Genomic DNA, 21,623 nt, shown 5'->3' with positions numbered 1-21,623 from the left:
ACAAAACCTCTGAATTTCGCGAAACTTTCGATCTAATTAGAGTGTTCATGTATAGTTATGTGTTTATTCCTTCTTAGATTCATTCAGAACAAGTTAGAACTTGAAACTTAGAAGTTTTATTGTGCTGACAAGAGCTCGTCTACTTCAGTAAATTCATTTGATATTTAATAATGTTGAGAAACAGGAAAATCTTGTATTCTCATTTGAGAAACTTCGCTAACTCGAGGTAACTTAATTACCAATGATGTGCAATGATATTAAGTGTTAAAAATATATACAGGGTGTACCAATTCTAATAAAACAAAATTTATATCTTTTATTAAGTAAAAATCTGCGACTGTTATCTTCAATATGTAGGTTTTTTGACCAGTCCGAAACTTTTTTTATTATTCTGTGCAGCTCGTAATTATAAGAGATCATTAAAAAATCGAAAACTTGTATTAGTTCGTGGCGTCAGTTTTTTGGCTAAAAATAAAATGTTGTTTCATCACTACAATGCACCAATGCTTCCTCGTATTATAATTACGAGTAGGAAGATAAAAATGCGCTTCCGGGGAAGCGCATTTAACCTATTGGATCCATAAAAAGTAAATGTTTTAATTTGATTATGCACAGAGTCGGCTTAAGTTCCGATTTTCTCGTATAAAAACTTCGACGGCAAGTTTCCTCAAAGTTTATTATAAAAAGTAACCAAAAAAAAACATCAACTTTGTATTAAACTTCATAACTTAATATTAGTTCAAAATTAATTTTAGAGCTAAGCACGAAATATCGAATATTAATTATTTTAGACGAACTTTGAAATAGCAGAGATTCAAGTGATTCGATTAATGTAAAATGTCACGAAAATATTAGTAAATTTCAAAATTAATCCTCAGTGTTGAGAAGAATTCCTCATTTAGCTAATATCGCTTCCCACCACGTCGTTTTTCTAAGTATCCTAAAGAAATAGGAGGGAATCAGATCAGGTGAATCAGATCATGAGGTCATGAAGCATTTAGTGGGACGAAGCATCATCGCGAGCTCTTTTTGAGGTGTGACTCAATTTTGGGAAATTTAAAAAGTCGTAGAAGGCTGAATCGTGATTATTAGGGTAAATTTTTGTCAAAAAATCTCATATTTAACAATAAGGAATTGACCGGTGCATTGTAGTGAATAAAAAAAGCTTGAAAAGAGTTTTCTGACAAAATTGCTACCGCAGTTTCAACCATACTTTTTGTGCGGAATTTTAAGACTGCTACTGTCGACTTACTCCCTCATTTAGCTAAAATCCCTTCCCACCACGTCGTTTTTCTAAGTTTCGGAAAGAAATCAAAGGGAATCAGATCAGTTGAATATAGTGGATGAGGTAATGAAATATTTGTGCAACGAAGCATCATTATGAGCTCTTTTTGAGGTGTGATTCAATTTTGGGAAATTTAAAAAGTCGTAGAAGGCTGAATCGTGATTATTGGGGTGAATTTTTGTCAAAAAATCTCATACTAACAATAACCGTTTGCCTTCAACTGTTCCAGGACGTTGAAAAGACGTAGGAACGGATGGAAATTTATTTCCCACCCAGTACAAAGTATAAAAAAAATGATGAATTAAAAGATTCTCATTATAAATACAGGGTGTTTCAAAAAGGGCGTTGAAGATAAAAAAATTATACACAGCATATTTAATAGTTTTTTATTGAGCAAACCCCAAATATTTTTCAGTTTTCTATCTATCCTAGAACCTTTTTTGAACTACCCTTTATATTAATCGATATAATATGAACAGTTTCGTAATAAACTTTCTATTGAAAGGTGAAACTTTTCTTTCGCATGATAAAATTTTCCCGTTTTTTGCGATCCATTGAACAATGAAAAAATTTACCTCCAAATAAAACATTCGTAGCCTTTCGTTGTTTCCGTTTGATCTCTCTCCTCCAACCCACAATACATTTTCCTTTTTTCAATTCTAAATAAGTTATTTTGAATTAAAATCCATATTAATTATGTTTTATAGATCGTTCCAACCCTTTTTATTTCCCCAATTCTAACATAAAACCGGAAAAATCCCGTATATATTTATATTTCCGGCTGTTATTTCCGGAACATTTAACTACTTTAGCTTCTTGACACTCATTAAGCCCGGTCTTAACGAGCACTTCACTAAATGGTTCAATTTACTGATTGTGCCATCCACATCCCAGATCCTTTTATTGGATTTAGTTAGTCAGCGAAGAGTCCTTAGAATAAGATCGAATTTCGATACACAATGTCTCTAATATTAAGGAAAAAAGCTTTTGCATTCACGTGTACGAAAACAACCCCCTTTATGCACCTCAGGCTCATTCAATTGTTGATTTTAGAGTGTATGCGAAGTTTGTAAACCCAGAATGTGAAACTTCATATTTATTAATTAAAATCGATGTACATATTGAATCGATTATTGTTGTGAAAACAAAAAAAATTGATTCAACTTCAACTTCATTTGAATGATCAGCTATTGAGTTAAAAATTATGAAACGAGAAGGAATCTTAAACAATGAAAAAAGTTTATAGTTAACAATAAAGAAAATACAAACTTAAATTGGTCAAAATAATAAATTATTCTAAATTAACCTATCAATAATCAGAGTTTCTTTCCCTGGTCCTAATAACAGCTTCCAATCACTCGTTTTATCACTGCTCAAATAATTTTGAAGTTACGAAGGCCGTTTTAAAAGTATATTTCATAGCTGGTACAGTATTTATAGGCCAAAGCTTTTTCTCAACTCCATTAATGATTTAAATCCAGTGGTCAAGCCATAGATGTAATTTCAACATCCCGTAGTATATGGACGGGCATTATCTTGCATTAGGATGAATCTGGATAATCCAGGAACCCCTTTGAGGCAAGCAACTCTTCTTTTGACTGTTTCTTTGAGCTTTTCATGCGAAATAACTTTTTATGGTTAAGTAAATTTTACATAAATTCCATACTTGAAATGTATAATTAAAACTAATGTTTGGAAATAAACCGGAAACACAACATAGTTCGTTGGAATTCTTTATAAACAGGTCAAGCGGATATAAAACGTTTCGACAGAAAAAAACGCACCCCTTTTGTTGGTTAGTCGTAAATATATCATTCTACCCTCAAGTAATTTATTTATATTTAACGATTCAATGAATTTGTTCCATTAAAATTTCACTATTCCTCACGGATATTAATCAACGTTGGAAATCACTTAATATACTTGTAGAAATAACATTTTTCGATCAACACCAAACGTGCGAATATTATTTTTGAAATAAATATAAAAACACGTCAAACAGTTCCGCTAAAAAGTGCAAGGGGGTAAGATCAGATGATTTAGGTGGCCAATCCATCGAAACTTCCAATCCACCTTCATCCGAACCTTTTAAAACTATAATGTGGTGGTGCAGTATCATGTTTGAACCAAATATCCCTCTCCAAATCATCCTCTAACGATTCCTACCAAAACGTGAATTTTCTGGTAGCTCTTGGTCTGTTTTGTCTGAATCCAGTGAGGATCATCTTCTGAGAGCTCCTGAGCAAGCTGAAACTAAATTTTTCACTCAATTTCATTGGTTTTGCTAGTCGAAGGGCTTCTATTTTCCTCAGTTTCTTGGAAGAGCTTGTTCAATTCAAAAACATCACCGTAGGCTTCCTTAATCACGTTGTGAGTTTCTTTACCGAGCTTTACACAAAATTTTATCGCGGATCGCTGCTGATTTTTTTGTACCTCTTCTACAATCGTACGTGTCCAGATTAATCCTACTACTTTCAGAACAGACCCTGTTATAAATAACGTGAAGAATTTCAATGCATTGGAAAAAATGCAGCTTCAATATTTTAAGGGTTGTTATTTTCCTGAATAATCTGTCATTTTACTTTAAAAGAGTATAGAGTTTTCTTTCTATATTAACGTAATGAAACTAACCGGGTGAAATTTAGATTTAGATAGATCAAGTACAGAATTTTTTTGAAAAATATTGATTGGAATATTATATGATTATATTTTATTATTTTTTTTTTCGTGCGCACCATTTTCTCTCGTGTTATATGAAGCATGAATATCTCGAGAGAATCTGTTCAACCCCTATCACAATCGTAACCCAAAGGAAATGACATTAGATTTATGCATTTTCCACTATAAGAATGAAAATGGCAGGAAACATATTTATTGCCCTTTTCCTATTTTCGATGACGTCGTCTAAAAAACGCTTTTCCTAAAAGCGGTTTTTTCTCATTACACAGTGCGTATTAAAATATACGCTTTTTTTCCAAATACCGCAATTTAAAATAAGGAATCGAAAGGTTCTAGAAGAAACAAATAAAAATTGAATCCGACACAAAGCAGAATCTCAAAACTTCACGATTTGAGGCAGTTGCACCCCCGAAGAGATATAGAACTTCGAGATAGGGCCCAAAATTAATTACTTAGCAAATTTTAAGGTTATATAACTCATGATTAACCCCCCTAGAATGGTTCGAATGCCTTCTATTTACCATTACTTGAAAGCCCTCAACTGTCTCATACAATGTATCAAATTTGATATTTTTAAGTTACAGGTTTGCAAAGATATTAATTTTTTGGCATAGACGTAAATTACCCCAATTGTCTTTTCAACGTATTTGTTAAATCAGCATTTAGCTTTACTAATAAAAAATAGTCGAACACGATCAGATCAGGGTCATATTGTGGATGTTCAATCTCTGTAAAGTCAAATTCGTATACATTAGCCTCGAAAAAGTTGATTTTGCCTCTCCTTCTCCGACAAATTTTGAAACCACTGCCTTAGTAAGTAAAATAAAAGAAAGGAGCTTCGTCCAGTTTATCTGAAACTTGATTATGATGATAATCGAAACCCCAAAACCTCTCAACTCCCTCAAATTCACCCTTGAAGTGTCCGTTCAACTAATTTTTTTGAATCTTGGCACAATAATAATTCGAGGAAAGCTGTTTAAAAGTCTTGAGGCTTTCGTTTCAAACGAAACAATTTTTAATTGTTAAAAACTCACTTTGAATAGCGTCAATTCTGTTTTTGATTTGTCTTGGTGTTAATTTTAATTTAGTCAAAAATTTTGACAGCGCAAAACTCAATTTGAGACATTTGATTGAGTGAGGCAGTAAATTCAGCCCTTTTTTCTTCTTCTTTATTATTAACGATAATTTTTAACTAGCATATATTTGACGCAAAGCGAAAAAGGCAGATATCTACTTTTTTTTTTCAAAAAAAACCGAATTATTGGGAGATTTTGGAATATATTCCAGTATTAGTGATTGTTTTTGAAAAGATTTTTCTTTTCAAAAAGAATTAACTGTTTGAATTCCGTGCTTGTTTTGGTATGTAAGATAAATCAAATTTATATCGATTTAGTTTTTGAAAATATTCAGATTATTCTTGTTGAAAATCCAAATTTAATGAAACTTTCATTGGAAACTATATTTTTCATTGTAGATTCTGGAGATTTCTCTGATGATACTCGACTAAAGGAATTTATTAAGGAACTTTGATCCTTACAGTTTAAAAATTCTTTTCATCTTCTTTCAGTCTTCGAGATCGATATACATCTAACAATGATGTTAGTTTCGCCCAACTACCCCCTTATTTTCAACTATTTTTAAGTTTTGTTTAATCACGACAATGCACCAGTTGAATAACTACCTAATGCACTCTATTAGCCAAATTTATCCCCCTCGGATTATTTTCTGTTCCCAGAATTTAAAAAAAAAGTAAAACTAATTATTTTTAATATATTTTAATAAAGAAAAAAGAATATCAACGTGACATGTTCGAAATACTTGCATCAATAATGGCGGATATGTTTACGTGGCTGTAGCACAACGCCGACTGACTCCAGAATGTCAACAATGGTGGAATGTGTAGTCACAGACTAATATTTTGATTTTTTAAGAAGATCAGCTTCAGTACTCAAAGTTAGATCATTGATCAAAGGTGATTTATTGATCAGAGTTGCTATCTATAGACCCTTGATCATATTTATTGATCAATTCAGCGGTTGTGGTGTTTCGAGGCGACCTTGAAATTGTTTAATTGCCAAATTTCCCTGTGGTTACATTATGAAGATAGTTCCTTGGTTTTTCCAATTTAAAACATACAAGTCTGAATATGCGAGAAAAAAAAAAACAATTCGTAAATGGACTTTGTCTAAAAATATAAATCGCAGTACCAACGATCATAAACCCTGAAGAAATAATTTAGTTTAGTTTTGAAATTTAATAAATGGCTAAACCTTTGCTTGGTAATGTAATTTCTGGGAAACCCTGTATATTCCGAATTAACGGTCATCATAATATTTCGCATCGAATATATTACTAATTTCAACATCATAATCGAACCGTGACATAAATTATTTTATCGTAACCTTTGAAGAGTTTATCTCAAAAACAAAATTAGGTTTTGAAAATAATTCAGTTTACAAAACGTATCCAAACAATCATGATCTACTTTAAAATAATTAAATTATCGTTAATTTTGTGTGTCATAAATGAAGTTAATAGTTTTTGTGAAAATAAAGATGCCTTAAACGATATAACAGCTAGATTATACAAATCGAAAAAATCGGAAGGATTCAGATATATAGGAAGTTTCTACGAAATGGACAAATTCGAAATAATACACGTGGAAAAATCGAACGTAACCGATTTATGCGAAGGTATGATCAAAAATTTCCCAAAACTCGAGATATTAAGTTTAATAAACGCTAATATATCGAAAATTCAAGCGAACGTTTTCCAAAAAGTTTCAAATTTGACCGAATTATCACTGGCGGTTAATAAGATATCAGAAATCGTCGATGGGAGTTTCAACAATCTGGAAGCTTTACAATATTTATATCTCTCTGGAAACAGGATAAACTCGATAGGATCCAGAGCGTTTAACGGTTTACCGAATCTGAAGAAATTATATTTAGATAGAAATAAACTGAAACAACTAGATCAAAATTTGTTAATCGAGAATGTTCTATTGAAATTAGTTGATTTGAGATATAACGAATTCGAATTAATAGCGACAACTACGTTTTCTCGATTACAACTTTCGCATTCGGAACCGATTACGATTTATTTGGGACATAATGAAATAATAGACGTCGATCCTACTACATTCGCTTTCAAAAATCCGATAAATTTGCATCTGGAATCGAATAAATTGAACACAATCAGCGATCTATTTCACGGTATCAACGAATACAGCGTTTTGTATTTAAATTCGAATAAATTTATATGTTTGCCTGACGATGTTATCGAGAACGTTAAGATGTCTACGAAAATCGTTTATCTGCTGGATAATCCAATTTCTTGCCAATGTTTGCGAATCCTCGACGGTTCTTATATCCAAGAAGACGGTGGAAGTGTTAAATTAATTTATGATCATAACTGTACATACGAACGTATCGTTATTTGAAGTTGATTTGTAGTTGTTAAACTATATTTTTGAATTTCAATGTATTGTAGTTAATTTTATGAATTACAGTTTATGTTTTCTTACGTAAACTATTTACCAACACTATGGAACGTAAACTTAAACATAATCACTTGCTTCACCTGTTTTTTACAAAATTTTCCCGCGTAAATTAATTCCTGATAGAGTTCAATCCTTTCTATACAAAAGGGTTGGAAGGATTATTTAACAGAGTGTGTTTTAAATTGGTTTATAAATCGAAAAATACATTAAAACAATTGTTGAAAAAACCAAATTTGGTGACTGTTATGGAAAGTATATTGGATAGACTAAGAGATCCGTTATTGTCCGGGATAAAGAGCACAAAGAAAGGATTCCAATAGAAGTTATAAGGTGGTGAATCGTTAAGGAAGCGAATATATAATTTGGTAGGGTATCAAGGAGGGTTTTAGAAAGGAAAAGTCAATTTTCATACTAAAGAAAATATTACATTTGGTAAAAATGACACTAAATAACATCGAGAATGAAGTAGCTGTCGAAGGAAGCCTCAGACGAAGATAGTTTGTTGAAAAGATCCTTGTTAACGGGAGAAGGAACGGAAAAATTGATAGAAGCATGTAGAGAAGATTTAAAAGAAATAAGAATAAATAGTTTAAGGAAAGCTGTAGAACGACTCCAAGACTTCAGGCCTGTTGAGTTGTTTATATATAGAAATAGAGCACATAGCTCATAATCATGATATAAATATTAATAATGTAAAATTTGTTTTAAAATGTATCGAATCAATTGTTGGATGCATTTGAAAGCATAGAAATTGCTAGATGTAAAGGGGAATGTAATAGGGACAAAGGGTCAATTCCTCACAGCCCACTTTATAGTTTAGTAGCCAAAGAATAAATGTGAAGATTCCCGCTGGAATTAATTTTAGGTTAATTGGTGAGAAAATTTAGTATAAAACAGGTGAAGCAAGTGACTATGTTTTAGTTTACTTTCAGTCTCTGAAGACGATAACTTGGTTATCGAAACGCGCGTCAAACAGTGTAATTGTGAGTATCGGTGTAGTTTATACAGGATGTGTCGTTTGACAGTAGTCAATACCAACTTTCTCATTTTAAATGCAACCCATTGTTTATTATAACTTATATAATCATGAATATACATTTCTTCAATTTCTTATTTCTTTTGATTTGTTGAAAATCATCCGATTTCGATGAATTTTTTTAATCTTAGTTTTTAAGGCGGATTTATGAAAAAAAAATTTGAAAAATATCTCACTTGGAGATTTTATATGGTTTTAGGACTTTAAATGTGGTCATAAATGCACTTATTGAGATATAATCGTTCACAACTTTTTACAAAACATCAAACGCAATTCATATATTTTTTTGTTAATCTAAACAAAAAAAAAAACGAACATTTTGGAAAAAAATTGGAAATTGTTTATAATTTTTTATCTCACTTAAAGATTTCATATGGTTTTCTGACTTTAAATGTTTTCATATAAGCTCTAGAAAATAGAAAATTTTATGTACCTACTCAAATTATACTTATTTCTTTGGTCTAGAGAAAAAATTATTTACAACTGATAATTCTTGAATGTTAAAGTAACTTAAAATAATATTTATGACTTGTGTGTGCATTTTCATGAACATTTAAAGCCCTGAAACCAATATAAGTATTCATTTTTTTTCATTCCCATAATTTTTTTTGTAAATCCACCGTAAGAACGAAGATTTTAGAAAAAATTCATCGAAATAGGATGATTTTTCGATTTTCTAAAGCCAAAAAAAACGAGTGGACAGCGAAAGTATAGGATTTTTACCTGTTTTTTATAAATATATAGAAAAACTAGTTTTAAATCAGAAATACATTAAAATCGAGACGATTTAGAAACATATACGAGGATCGTGCCAGAAGTACCTGGTCCAACAAAGAAAACATAAAAATTTTCAACGTAATCTCCTAATAAGTTCGATACCCTTTTTATAATAAAAATTGTCTCATCACCTCTTCATTGTTGGAAAATATTTCACAAACTAACCATTTTTCACAATCTGGGAACAGAAAATAATCCTAGAGGGCTAAATCTGGCGAATAGGGGGTATGAGGTAGCAATTCAAACTTTAATTCTTAGCCAAATGCTGCAGTTTTTGCTTGATTTCTTCGCTGAATAAGTTCGCATAATACTCGACTAAAATAGTCCAAAAATTTCGAGTTTTTCCGAACATTACGACATACGCTCCATTGGCGAATAGAGACAAAGCTCAAACTACTCAAAATAGAGCGATAAGAGTTTCCAGAAGTTCACCAATTATTTCCAGGAAAACGTCTAATTTGCTTAGACATACGGTATATTTTAAAATACGTCAATGAATTTAATTAATCATTACGTATAAATTGGGAAAATATTATACACTGGTCGACGAAATCTTTACTTAATATCATTTGTGATAAACGAATATGAATCCACGTCTACTATATCACAATAAACACGTGAGACCATTACAACAGTAGACAAATGTTGTTTTCTGAATATGACATCGGTTGTAAAATAACTTTTACTGTTCGCCTCTACTTCAACCCATTATTTAGTGGATTATATTGTTTTTGCCAACGTCTACATAATTCCTGAAAATTACATCGTTTTATTACGAAACGCCCGGTTTTTGTTTGCGTTTTGTTCCGTCCTTCTGGTTATTTCTATCGTTAGAATTATGTTGTTAATTATATACAATGTGTTATTATTATTCCGGAAATTTTGCTATAAATATATTGCTGTTCATATAAGGGATGAATTCAAACATAACGAAAGAACCCTCGGCAATAATTATGTGGATAATTATCAATCTCGATACTTAATATCGTCAAAGGTATCGGGACAGTCAAAAAATCAACCATCATCTTAAATGTCTACACTAAATCCTCCACAGACTCAATCAGTTGAGTGTTTATAGTCCAAAACGAACAACTAACCTCAAAATGTCCTGGAAAAGATTATAACTTGAAAAGGGCTTTGGTTTGACAAATCTAAGTATAAATACCATGTAGTCAAAAAAAATGAAAGACAGGACGTCTAGTAGGACTGCTAATAGATATTTATAACTTTTTTAATACTTAGATTGAGAAGTTTGTGTTTACTATAAGTTTGATCTATCTAAGGGTTGATTAGAATTATAGAAAAAATACGTCGTTTTCATCATTACGAATCACTTCATCAAGACAAAGAAAGCTAAACAAAGGAGACGTTATTGGAATGCTGAAGCTCTGAAGAGAATCACACGAGACCAGCATCACGTGGTCGACTAAATGAGGTTAAAAGTGAAGAAATGTTGAAGAAAATCCACGAAACGTTAGTAGATGATCCTCGACTAAAATTCCACGATCTAGCAGACATAATAGACATTCCAAAGAGTGCAGTACATCGCATATTAACTGGAATTTTGGACAGGAAAAGCTGCGCGTAAGATTGGTGTTCAAAATAGAACACCGTCGTGAAGATGTTTCCATCGAGTGTTTCACAGAAATAAGTTGATTGGAAAGGTAGAACCGGCTCCAAAGAAGGTAAAAAACGTTCCATCTGCTTGCAAAGGTTTTGTGGGGGAATCAAGCAAATAAGGCCGCTTTTGGCTATGAAAAAAGTTTGTATCATCAAGACAATGCATCAGCTCACACACTGGCCAAAATTGATGAATTAAAGTTTGACTAACTACCTATTTGCTAGATTTAGCCCCCTTGGATTATTTTCTGTTTTTCTAAACTTAACAAAATAGCTCGGTGATTGAAGATCATCCTACAATGAAGAAGTGTTTGTTGGAACCGTCCTCGTAATCATGTTTTTGGAAATTATCCAATGCTTTTATAGTTTTCATTGATAATTAAGTAAATTTTGAGAAAAAATGCTTTCAATTGGTCATATTTTCCAAAAATTATCACGTATTTTCTCTTCCTGGTAAATATAAATGAAATTGAAAGAAACTTTTATCGTTTAATCATAAAATGAGTACAAAACAAATAAAAAACAGACTAATACACTCAAATCACCCATACCGTCGATTTTTATTACCTCCCACATTAATTTTTATTCTTCGATGATCCTTTTTCTTTTGTAATGATTTTTTTATATTATATAAAGCAGTTTTTGACTGCCCATCAAGTCCAGCGAGCTTTTCTACAACGATCCTTTTGTATATGAAAATACCGAAGGACTTGTCCCTGCACATTCGAATCTCTGTTCGTGATTGAAGGTCCTCGAAAAGATTTATAGGGCCGTTCACTCTTCTCGATGGTGTAAAACAAAAGAGACGACGCACTCGATTTTATGGATAAGCTAGAATCAACGTTGTCACTCAACTACGTCTTCTATTTAAAAAATATCCACGCTCAAGGTGATATGTTTTTTCAAACCACGTAGACAAAAATATTTTATTAATTCTATCAAAAACTCATATTTGAATCGTCCACGTATATAGTTATTTTCATTGGTACACCGGGTATCTAAAAATAAAGTTTAACCTACCGGAATGTTTTGAAATTGATTTAACCTAAAAAAAAAGACTAATACGGATCGATGCTAAAATACGAGAAGCTATTAACATAATTTTGGATTCCCTTTGATTTTATATTCCGTTACATTTAGGAAGAAATGTTTATGTTCCTAATAGGCGCCATTACGTAAATGTCGGATGGTTTTTACTTTGAACATACATTTTGTAGAATCCATTACAACTTACTTTCAAAAATATACGTGATTCTAAATTAGATTCGTCATTGATTCACACTTATATTTGATACTATTTCTGGACGAATTGTAAACTGTCTAACGAATTTAATAATTCTGATAGACAAAGAAATTTTCTCAGTGTAACATACTATCCTGCTTGAACTGGAACCAGACGTGATTGTATGGTAGATAGACGGTTCCTAAGAGCTTCCAAAAGAAGCTCTGTATTGGGAAGTCTTGCAACGAACAGTTTTCCTTTGTTTTGGAATAACCTTCAATCTTGTTCTTGGCCTTACCACTTAGAATTTGAACAAAAGGATCTGAAGAAAGCCTTAACATTCGAAATATAGTACATAGTATTCTATGATATTAACTCAACGTACAACTAGTTTTTTGAGACCTTGGTGAGAGCATTCTTTGGGTTTAGATGCACTATATTTCCAACATCACTTTTAAATGATGAATAAATAGTAATCTGATGATACAAAGTCTGGATTTAACGTTGGATGTGGTAGGAATTCAATACTACCAAATTCTTTCGCAAAATGTGGTTCAGCTTTCGTAGGCTACGAATTCTTTCCCAATCAACTGTATTTTCCAGATTAAGCTCCTTGGGAATTTTACGGTGTCCAAAGTTTAAAAAAAGACATTTATCAGGCAGAAATTTAAGTTTAGTATAAAGGTTCATTTTGTTAGTTTCGAGAGAACTTGTTGAAAAATTGGACATTCTTGGACTAGAAGGAGACTTTGTTGAAAAATAAATCACAATTTCCGCATTATATAAAAAGTTCAATATAATTCTATGCTAATATTTGACAAAATAAAAATAAATTTCACTGGAAATATACAGGGTTTATACAATGTTTTATTCCCAAGAGTTTTGAATCGTATAAATACTTCAAGCTTACGTTATTGTGATTTTAGTGTAAATGCAGGACGCTGTACACTTTTTTCGATTACAAACATCAAGAATACAAAGTAGTTTCCAGATGTACCTTTTCTCCTATTTATATGCATATTTCAAGGCTCTAAACTATTTCGGTATGCAGTAACTGTTATTTTGATTTGAACTCTACATATTATACAGAGTAATGCACTTTACGTGAATAAAGACAGTGAGAAAATGCAGTTTTATATCTTGATTTAGAAAGAAAATCATACAATGTCGAATAGTATTTTGATAAATATCGGAACAAAACCGATTAGCATTTTTCGTTGTTGTTGACTGATTTATAATTAGGATTTCAATTATCCTCATATCCTCATGAGTGCATTTCAATTTCGACGAAACGTGGGAGACGCAGACAGGTATAATTGCGAATATTTGTCATTTGATATTCGCACATATCAAACCGGCTATACACGCTTTACCACATATCATAATAAAGAGACCTTTCATCGTCAACGTGACATGTTGTCTGAATGAATATCTTCCATGGTGAATATTCATGAAATCTTGTAAATCGATCAAATTTACATACTTTACATCGAAAATATAATTATTTTCGACAAAACTTTTTTTGATAATTTACTACTACTAAAGTTGGTCGATAATTATAAGAGGAAACGGAACAAACAGAGCCGCTGGGGTTGCTTTAGTATACATTTATGACGGAAGATCGGATGAGTCCAAAACTTCATTTCCAATCAACATACTCGATGAATGCTTGTCGTCCTCGATGTATTCAATTATTTATTAATTTCCTCTTTCCAACCGTAGCTTTTCGTATTAAATAATTTTAATTACCAAACGATGCTTTTATTAAAAAAATATTCTATTTTTTTTATATTATGTTCGAAAACGAAGAAGACTTTTCCATGAAAGCACCTAATAACTATATACATATATATTTTCGTATTTTATTCATCAAGGATTTAAAGACCAGGGGCGTTTCGTCCTTACTTGTAATTCCCTTTTATGTTATTTTTCTTCGTAACTATATCTCGTTAACGATGTACAAGCAATGTAGGAATTGATAATTGCGGTAACTTATGCGTCATTTTCCTTTTCCATAATACGGGGGACTAACAATCGTAGATGTAGCGGAATTCGTTTACGAATTGGTTCAATATTTTTTACTTTACAGAACTTTTATTCTTCTGAGAACAGTTTAAAAACATTGTGTTTGCTTTATGTGGGAAATTCAATTCCAAATAGCAATTCCGATGGAAGAATCGAGAAAAAAAAAAGGAGAAAAATAAATAGTATCCAGATCAAAGTCCCGGTAGAGAAAAACCAATTACCATATTCTGATAAGAATCTTTATATAATACGATCGGTGTTGGTCGATAGTAGTCGTTTCCCGTTCGGGGCACGTACTTCCTGGGTGAAATAGGAAATGAATGGGAAATCGTCGAGATCGCGATTATTATGATTACGGGTCACTTTTCCATATAACAATTCTAGTGAATCGAATTTATTTTTAAACAACGTGGATAGATTCTCGTCAAGTATCGTATTTATTTTATTATTATTTTTTGCACATAATACACATAATCGGTTATAAAAATAAATGATAAATAGCTGTAGCTTTTTCCCGGTATATTATTTGTTATAGAAATTGATAGCTTCACTAAACTGTCATCGTCTATCTCCAATATATCTGATTGAAAAACTCCGCGTTCGCAGAGGGTTGATCAATTAATGTCAAAACGGATGATACTGATGAAGAAAAAATTGCTCGACGCTGATACTTCATTCGTAAATGTCGTTAGATAATTTTTCCAACTTTTCCCATTTATATTTGTTTTTTTTTGATAATATCGGAAATACTAATTTCAGAAATATTCAATAGGAAATTTTTTCAATATTTCATTGACAACTTCGATAATATACGAGGAAGATTTAAATATAAACCTGAATTCTGATATATTTAGTTACAGAGCTGAAATTTATTATACTTTTTTCACATCTCCGGAAGCTTCAAGATACATACTTCGTGAAAATCTTGTGACGTAAACAATTCGCGAAGTATTTTGCCTCCGCATTGCTTTAGTATCGCAGTCCCCTTTCAATGGACGAAATAAATAATAGTCGCATGGGGACAAATCAAAACTATATGAGTGTTGATCTGTAGACAGGTTTCACCGTGTTTTTTAGGAGGTTACTATAATAATGCGCGGTTTTAACACCTTTCCTATTGTCTAGCGCCCTTTTCTTCCTCATCTCCATAGACGCGCTATTACTCTCTGGAATATAGTGGTATACCCAAGTCTTGTTTATGGTGCTTAATTTTTGAATCACCCTCGTATGATTAAGTGATACATAATTTTTTTGTTAAATATTGAAATAATTGGGATCTGATTTAAAGATCTTATCGGTCTCTAATTCCTTTATATTTTATTTTATTTTTGTTCTTTTTCTTTTAGATTTAAAATCAAAACGGACGTAGTATATCCATGAAGATTCTTAGAATTTGAGTTTTTTTCGTATCCTTAAAGAAGCTTTTCATGTGACTCTTAAACTTAACATAAGTGTATTCTTGTTTGTTAAGTGTTGTTGGTAGCGTAGCAGGTAAAGAAGGTAAGTCTTTCTATTATTATTATATGCGAACTTATATAAAATAAATTTAATGGAAATATACTTCCATGTTTGTGTAACCACTTTGATCGTACAATTTTTATGTCGTAACATTTTTCGTTGCTTTTAAAAATCTGTTATTTTATTCGATTATTTGGCGAGAACGTGTCTATTAATTGGCGGGTACGCCAGAGATTGGTGTCCATAATAAATATTTCGGAAAAAGTTTTAAATAGGGGATCATTAAAATTATTCGCGCAATGCCAGGAGCAGACTTGAAACTATTTTTGTTATATTTTCACTGATTAATATCATATGGAATTATATAAAATATATTATGAATGTAATCGATATTTTTAAAATAATCATTTTCAAAATAGATATTTATTATCTTTTTTATCACTTTTCAGAAATTATGAAGAAGGTAGCATGACATGGGTACGTATTTATATAGTGTTTGATGTTGTTCATTCTTCTCAATTGACGGTTTCATTATAAAAAATTATTAATTAGGAATTTTTGTATGCTTTGAAATTTTTTAAAAATCTATATTTATCTTTGTAATAAACACTTTTTCTTGGACTCGAAACTATTTTTTATCTATACTAATAATAAATTTCATTAATCTTTCATTAATTCAATTTTTTATTTTTCTCTAAAAAATTTCAGTTGAGAAAATGAACAAAACATATTATCGATTTCAAATTCGATAGTTTGTAAAATATATTTTTATTTCAAATTTTTATTATTTGTAAGTACTTACAAATTTGTTATTTTCTTATATTTCGACTGTTTATTTTTGATAATAATTGTTAATGTTTGTACATTTCATGGTTTCTTTTTTCTCAGTGTCTCTTGATTATTGTAAATTCATGATAATAATTGATAATGTATTTTAGTAGTAAGATTTCAAATTATTCGTTCATTTGCACTTTGTATATTTCAGGAATGGAATTTGCAAATACAAAAAATGAAGATTGGCATAATCAGTTACGACCGTTAGTAATTGGAAGTCTCTGATTATGTTGATTTGTATTTTTCTTTATATAGTACGAAGACGCATACATAGGTTTGGAGATGGGCATTTCGAATACGACCATTAGTAATTGGAAGTTGTCGGTATGTTCGTTTGTAACCCTCTGTATACAGTACAATGTATGATTGTGTATGTGTGGGGGTGTGTGAAGCCATGTTAACGATATGACTGCTGCGACCATTAGTAATTGGAAGCTGTGGTGATTTTTGTTAAATTGGCAACCATTTCTTCAACGCTTAGCAAGGTCTTACATCTTCATTCTCCTAACAGGTATTCGAAAAGAACAAAGTTCCAAGGTATTTGATTTTTTTGAATCAAAAGTAAATCAAACTATCTCAATAAAATCCGTTAATATCGGATTTTAGGGTTAGTTATGATTTATTTTTAATTAACAATAATTAAACATCTTAAGAACCTGCTTCTTTTTGGATAGCAGATAAAAGAATAGAAGGCAGAAGCGTGCGTATGTTATTTATTTCTGAGACGTCCTGTACGGGTTGTTTCTCAACATTCTATTCATACTACTATTCAAACCTTTTTTACACGCCACTGTATTCGGCGTCCAAAACAAAAAATTGTCAGGACGCCTCTGTTTTAATATCTACCTTGGTATTTGTGGGTGATTACTATTTAAGAGGGGGACTTGATGCAAAGCTCCTTGATTGAACTGTGACTATTTTCAAATACTTTCTGTAACATGTGCCCCCCCTTTATTCATTAACTACTACCCACGCTTCTGTCTTGGAAAAATTCTTCATGTAAGATCTTGTTATAGTCTGTTTGGAAATAATTCGCGTCATTTCCGGACGGGCATAGAAGAAATGTCATAGGTCATCCCGATGGTTGTAAATCATAAAAATATGAAGATACTCTTGATATTTTTATGATTTACAACAACCCCATAGGTACGCCTATGATATTTCTCCGTTGCCTTTGTCAAACAACTTGTTCCAAAAAGACTGAAATAGCATCTTGAACAAATGGTCAAAGCTGCCCCTTCATGGGGTCAACCGGTGCGCGGCTCTTGACGTGGAGGAGACCCATGGAAAGGATCCTTCACGTCTAGCTTTTGCCGCGAACCGGCTCGTGGAGGGGAATCGGAGTACCCTGGAACCGGAGCGGCTTTTAACTTTTTAACAGATAAAAAAGTAGCGTTTTTTAGAGCGCACCCTGGTGGACAACCCGCGAACTAATTAGTTCAGCGTTTGTCCACCAGGGGGCGTTTTAAGGATCCCCTGGCGGACAACCCATGAACTATTTAGTTCAGCGTCTGTCCACCAGAGGGTGCTCTTAGTTCAGCATTTGTCCGCTAGGGGCGTTTTTAGTTCTTCGTTTGTCCGGTAGGGAGCTATTTCATAAAAATAAATAATTTGAACCCTCAAAAGAGCTATTTTTTATTTGGCGTCATTCGTAGGTCTACGTATATAATTATATATAATATCTGCAACAATTTCGGAACTCCAGTTGTCTTCCATATTCCCATATTCTTCTAATTGTCATTTCTTGGATAAACCTGAAAATAACATGTATAAATTTATATCAATTAGTTAATAAATAGATATATTACTTAATGGCGATTTTTGTTCTTTTTTACCTGAAAGCCAGAAACTCTTCTCCCAAACGCAAGTACCAGAAATATTTTTCTTCTATCTCACCTTTGTCTAAAAATTCCTCCGAAAGGAAGCAACGCGATGTGAAGATGATGCCGTTAACTTTTCAAGTATATTTCAGAAACTCCGCTATCAAATTCATGCTTATACAACGTACCTTAGTAGTTTGTTGACGGCTGTTGGTAGATATACCTAAAAAAATGACAGTGTCCTCTTCTCCTCAATGGGTTTTGGTTCCCCTAGAAGGAATCTTTGCGTTTGGCAGAAGAGTTTCTGGTCATTCCTCAAAGCGCAAAGTCGAGATAAAAGTGATTGAAAAACAAAGAGATTATTTGAAATAATTTGAAAAATAATGCCACCAAAGACACTAGTTGCTGGAAAACAAACAATATGAAGTATATGAAATGAGTACACAGGGTGTTTCTATATTCTACGCTCCAACGCTCTACCACAGAGAGATCTCAATAAATGATTCATTTTGATATAGGAATTCGAGCCGTGTTATGGGGGCCTAGTTGCTGAGAATAGGGTGTTTGTTCAAAATTTTAAATCAAAATCAAAAATTTGCCATTAACAAATTTGGTGACTAGTTTTATACTCCTTAATAAAGTAATATTTTGATGACATAAACAAAGTTTGTAAAAATTCAACCAGTGGCGTGCTGTCAGGGTTAGTTGTCATTTTTATCTCCCTGTTTTTTACGCCACTGGAGCAAATTATTTTTTCTAGTTGCCTCATTATTATCAGTTAAAAAACTAATAACCTTTTATGGAGTTAAAATCAACGGTGTTGTAGAAATTTGCCTCTAAACAAAAGTCTTCAAGCACGCGAGAACTTACCCTGACAGCACGCCATTGGTTAAATTTTTCAAAGTTTGTTTATGTCAAACTATTACTTTATTAGGGATTGTAATACTGGTCACCATATCTGCAAAAGGCAAATATTTGATTTTGATTTAAAATTTTGAACACCTTGTATATGATATATACAATATGAGGTCTGACAATGAGACTGTCATCGTCAAAGTCAATAGTAGCTGTAGTCCATAAAGCGTTAGCTGTACTAAAATCAGGAATCCTGTCGCAAACTACTTGATGGAGTTCGATAATGTGTACGAACAGAGTAGGCTCAGACATCGATATCAATTGGGTACTGCGTCACGACAATGTACTCTACCACTCCACTGCGCGTCGATTGCTCCGTAATTTTTGACTTCCGGAAAGATTTTCTGTTACATTAGCAACCCTATATTCCAGATTATCATCCTGCAACTTCTTCTTTCGTCTAAAATCGAGGACACCCAAACGACTGTTACAAATCTGCTGTCAGAAGTACTATTCCGGAAATGCTACATCGTTTGTAAATAATAAACACAGTTTCATCAATAATTAATTGTCAGACCTCGTATTATACAAAGTTGAAAAGCGAAAAATGCAGTGGAAAACAAACGAAATGGTATGAAAAATGTCAAAGGTATTTAAAAGTTATGGACTAGTAAAATATGAAAAAATTGGCTGGAGAATAAACAATATCAAGAATACTTAATGTATATATAGAAAGATATACTAAATAAGTAACACTAAAAGATATTGTTCGATACATAAAAAATATGATTGCGCACAAAGAGAATTTTATAAAATACTCGTTATCACAATTCAGTTAAAAACTCACAAATAATAAAACCTCCCTCAATTATAGCGTATTTTGTTTATTTCGGATCTGTTTTAATATTTCTCTATTTTTTAAAAGGGAGCTAGAAATACAAAGTAAATAAGAATGTATACCGATATGATTTTTTAAAATGGCTACCATAACAATATCAGTTAAACTGTCAATTTCCGTATTAATTTTTTCTCTTTTTTACAGCGTTTTTCAGTTCGATGCACAAAAATTTGGTTAAAGCTCGGTATATAAAATTTCGTAATGGAAGTCGGTTTTCAGTAAATTCCCAACGATTCCGTTTTACACAACCCCGCTTCGCGTCGAAATATCTCCTCCTCATGTCTTTAGGAATGCATCAAATTAAAAGAATTAAGTCAAGACCCCAAAGCACAAAAGAATTTAAAATATTTCGGATTGAATTGGATCCCTTGTTTGGGGAAGTGCGCGGCCATCTATATATGGAAATTTCAAAACATAAAAATAAAACAAAAACAAGGTCACACGATCAAAAATTTCATTATCTTATAATGTGAAATGTACAATTAAAATGAATTCGATGGACACATTCACACACGTGAAAAAATGGTTTATTTTATTTCTCTTATTCCCTTTTTCATATTAAAATGTTATAATTACTTAAAACTCCGCAACTGAAGATGATAATAAACGTGACCCGACTAACTCTTGCATAATCATGAAGAGTACTATAATCAACGAAATTGAAACTACCGCATTGCTACACGAAGACGAAGCAGCTCTCCGGCGTTAGTTGAAGAGCTAGATGTTATTACGAGTCTTATATTACACAAGATAGTGGAGATACAATCCGTATACTACATAGTATGACATACAAGCTGTTTTCCCTTAATGAATAGTATAAAAATTATTTCTATCTACTAGAGATATAGTAGATGAGATGAAAAAAATAGTCAAAAAGTCACAAAATTTTCTAGTAAAAAATATTTACTATTTTCATATTAGAATTATTCATGTCATTATTAAACAGTTAAAATGATCAATTTAGTTTTGTTTTAGATTAATAAGTTCCCAGAAAAAAATACGATAACGCCGTTATTTTGAAATAAATAATAAAAAACGAAACATTCAGATTCTTCTTCCGAATGTTTCTCATTATGTATTTGAAATATGTGTTTCCAATCTAAACTGTATATATTTGAATAAAAATAATTTGCGAGGTATCAGAATAAAGAGGAAACTTGTGAAGAACGATTTGTGCAAAATCAAAATTCACCCTCGAGATCTGATAAATCTATGGAAACTTTTGTCATAGAATAAATGATATTGACATTACCCAGTGTACCACAATGATTCTACTATTTATAAAGAGCTTTATCTGTTCCAAACAAACATTGTAACTACCTCCATCTAAGGCATTCGTACTCGAAATTTCAAAACTTCCAACATTGCGAAAATCGTGCCTGTATTAAGTCTGCAATTTATATGAAGTGGCAGTGAAATTGTAGTTGGGAGTCGAGAAGTTTGGAGTACTCGTGTACTCAAGACCGTATTTCCTACGGGGAGCAAATTTTATTCGAGAGTGAGATTTTAGAAAATTACATTCTCGACGTTTTTTCCCCATATTTCAATTACGAGATCGACAAGTCAAAAAAATCGGAGACAATTAAAAGTGTGACCACTTTTTTTTCTTTTT

General features: G+C 32.0%; 2 protein-coding genes across 7 annotated transcripts in view; both read left to right on the top strand.

Annotated features, from left to right (window-relative positions):
- LOC130445361 (hemicentin-1) overlaps positions 1-21,623 on the top strand; it is a 151,315-nt gene that overhangs the window by 14,438 nt on the left and 115,254 nt on the right. The window contains exons 2-5 of one of the 6 annotated variants that reach the window (XR_008910042.1): positions 15,493-15,646; positions 16,054-16,081; positions 16,590-16,762; positions 18,094-18,196. The exons of the other annotated variants lie outside the window; for them this stretch is intronic. The gene's annotated coding sequence lies outside the window, so the exon portion shown is untranslated. Of the gene's footprint in view, positions 1-15,492; positions 15,647-16,053; positions 16,082-16,589; positions 16,763-18,093; positions 18,197-21,623 lie in introns of those variants that run through there. 6 annotated transcript variants of the gene reach the window in all.
- LOC130445362 (leucine-rich repeat-containing protein 15-like) lies at positions 6,418-8,595 on the top strand. The gene has a single exon (XM_056780948.1). It carries the CDS (start codon positions 6,441-6,443, stop codon positions 7,404-7,406), a length of 966 nt encoding a protein of 321 aa, XP_056636926.1. The 5' UTR covers positions 6,418-6,440; the 3' UTR covers positions 7,407-8,595.

This window comes from Diorhabda sublineata, chromosome 6 (assembly GCF_026230105.1).
Source record: "Diorhabda sublineata isolate icDioSubl1.1 chromosome 6, icDioSubl1.1, whole genome shotgun sequence".
NCBI lineage: Eukaryota > Metazoa > Arthropoda > Insecta > Coleoptera > Chrysomelidae > Diorhabda > Diorhabda sublineata.
This window is presented reverse-complemented; position numbering and strand designations above follow the sequence as displayed.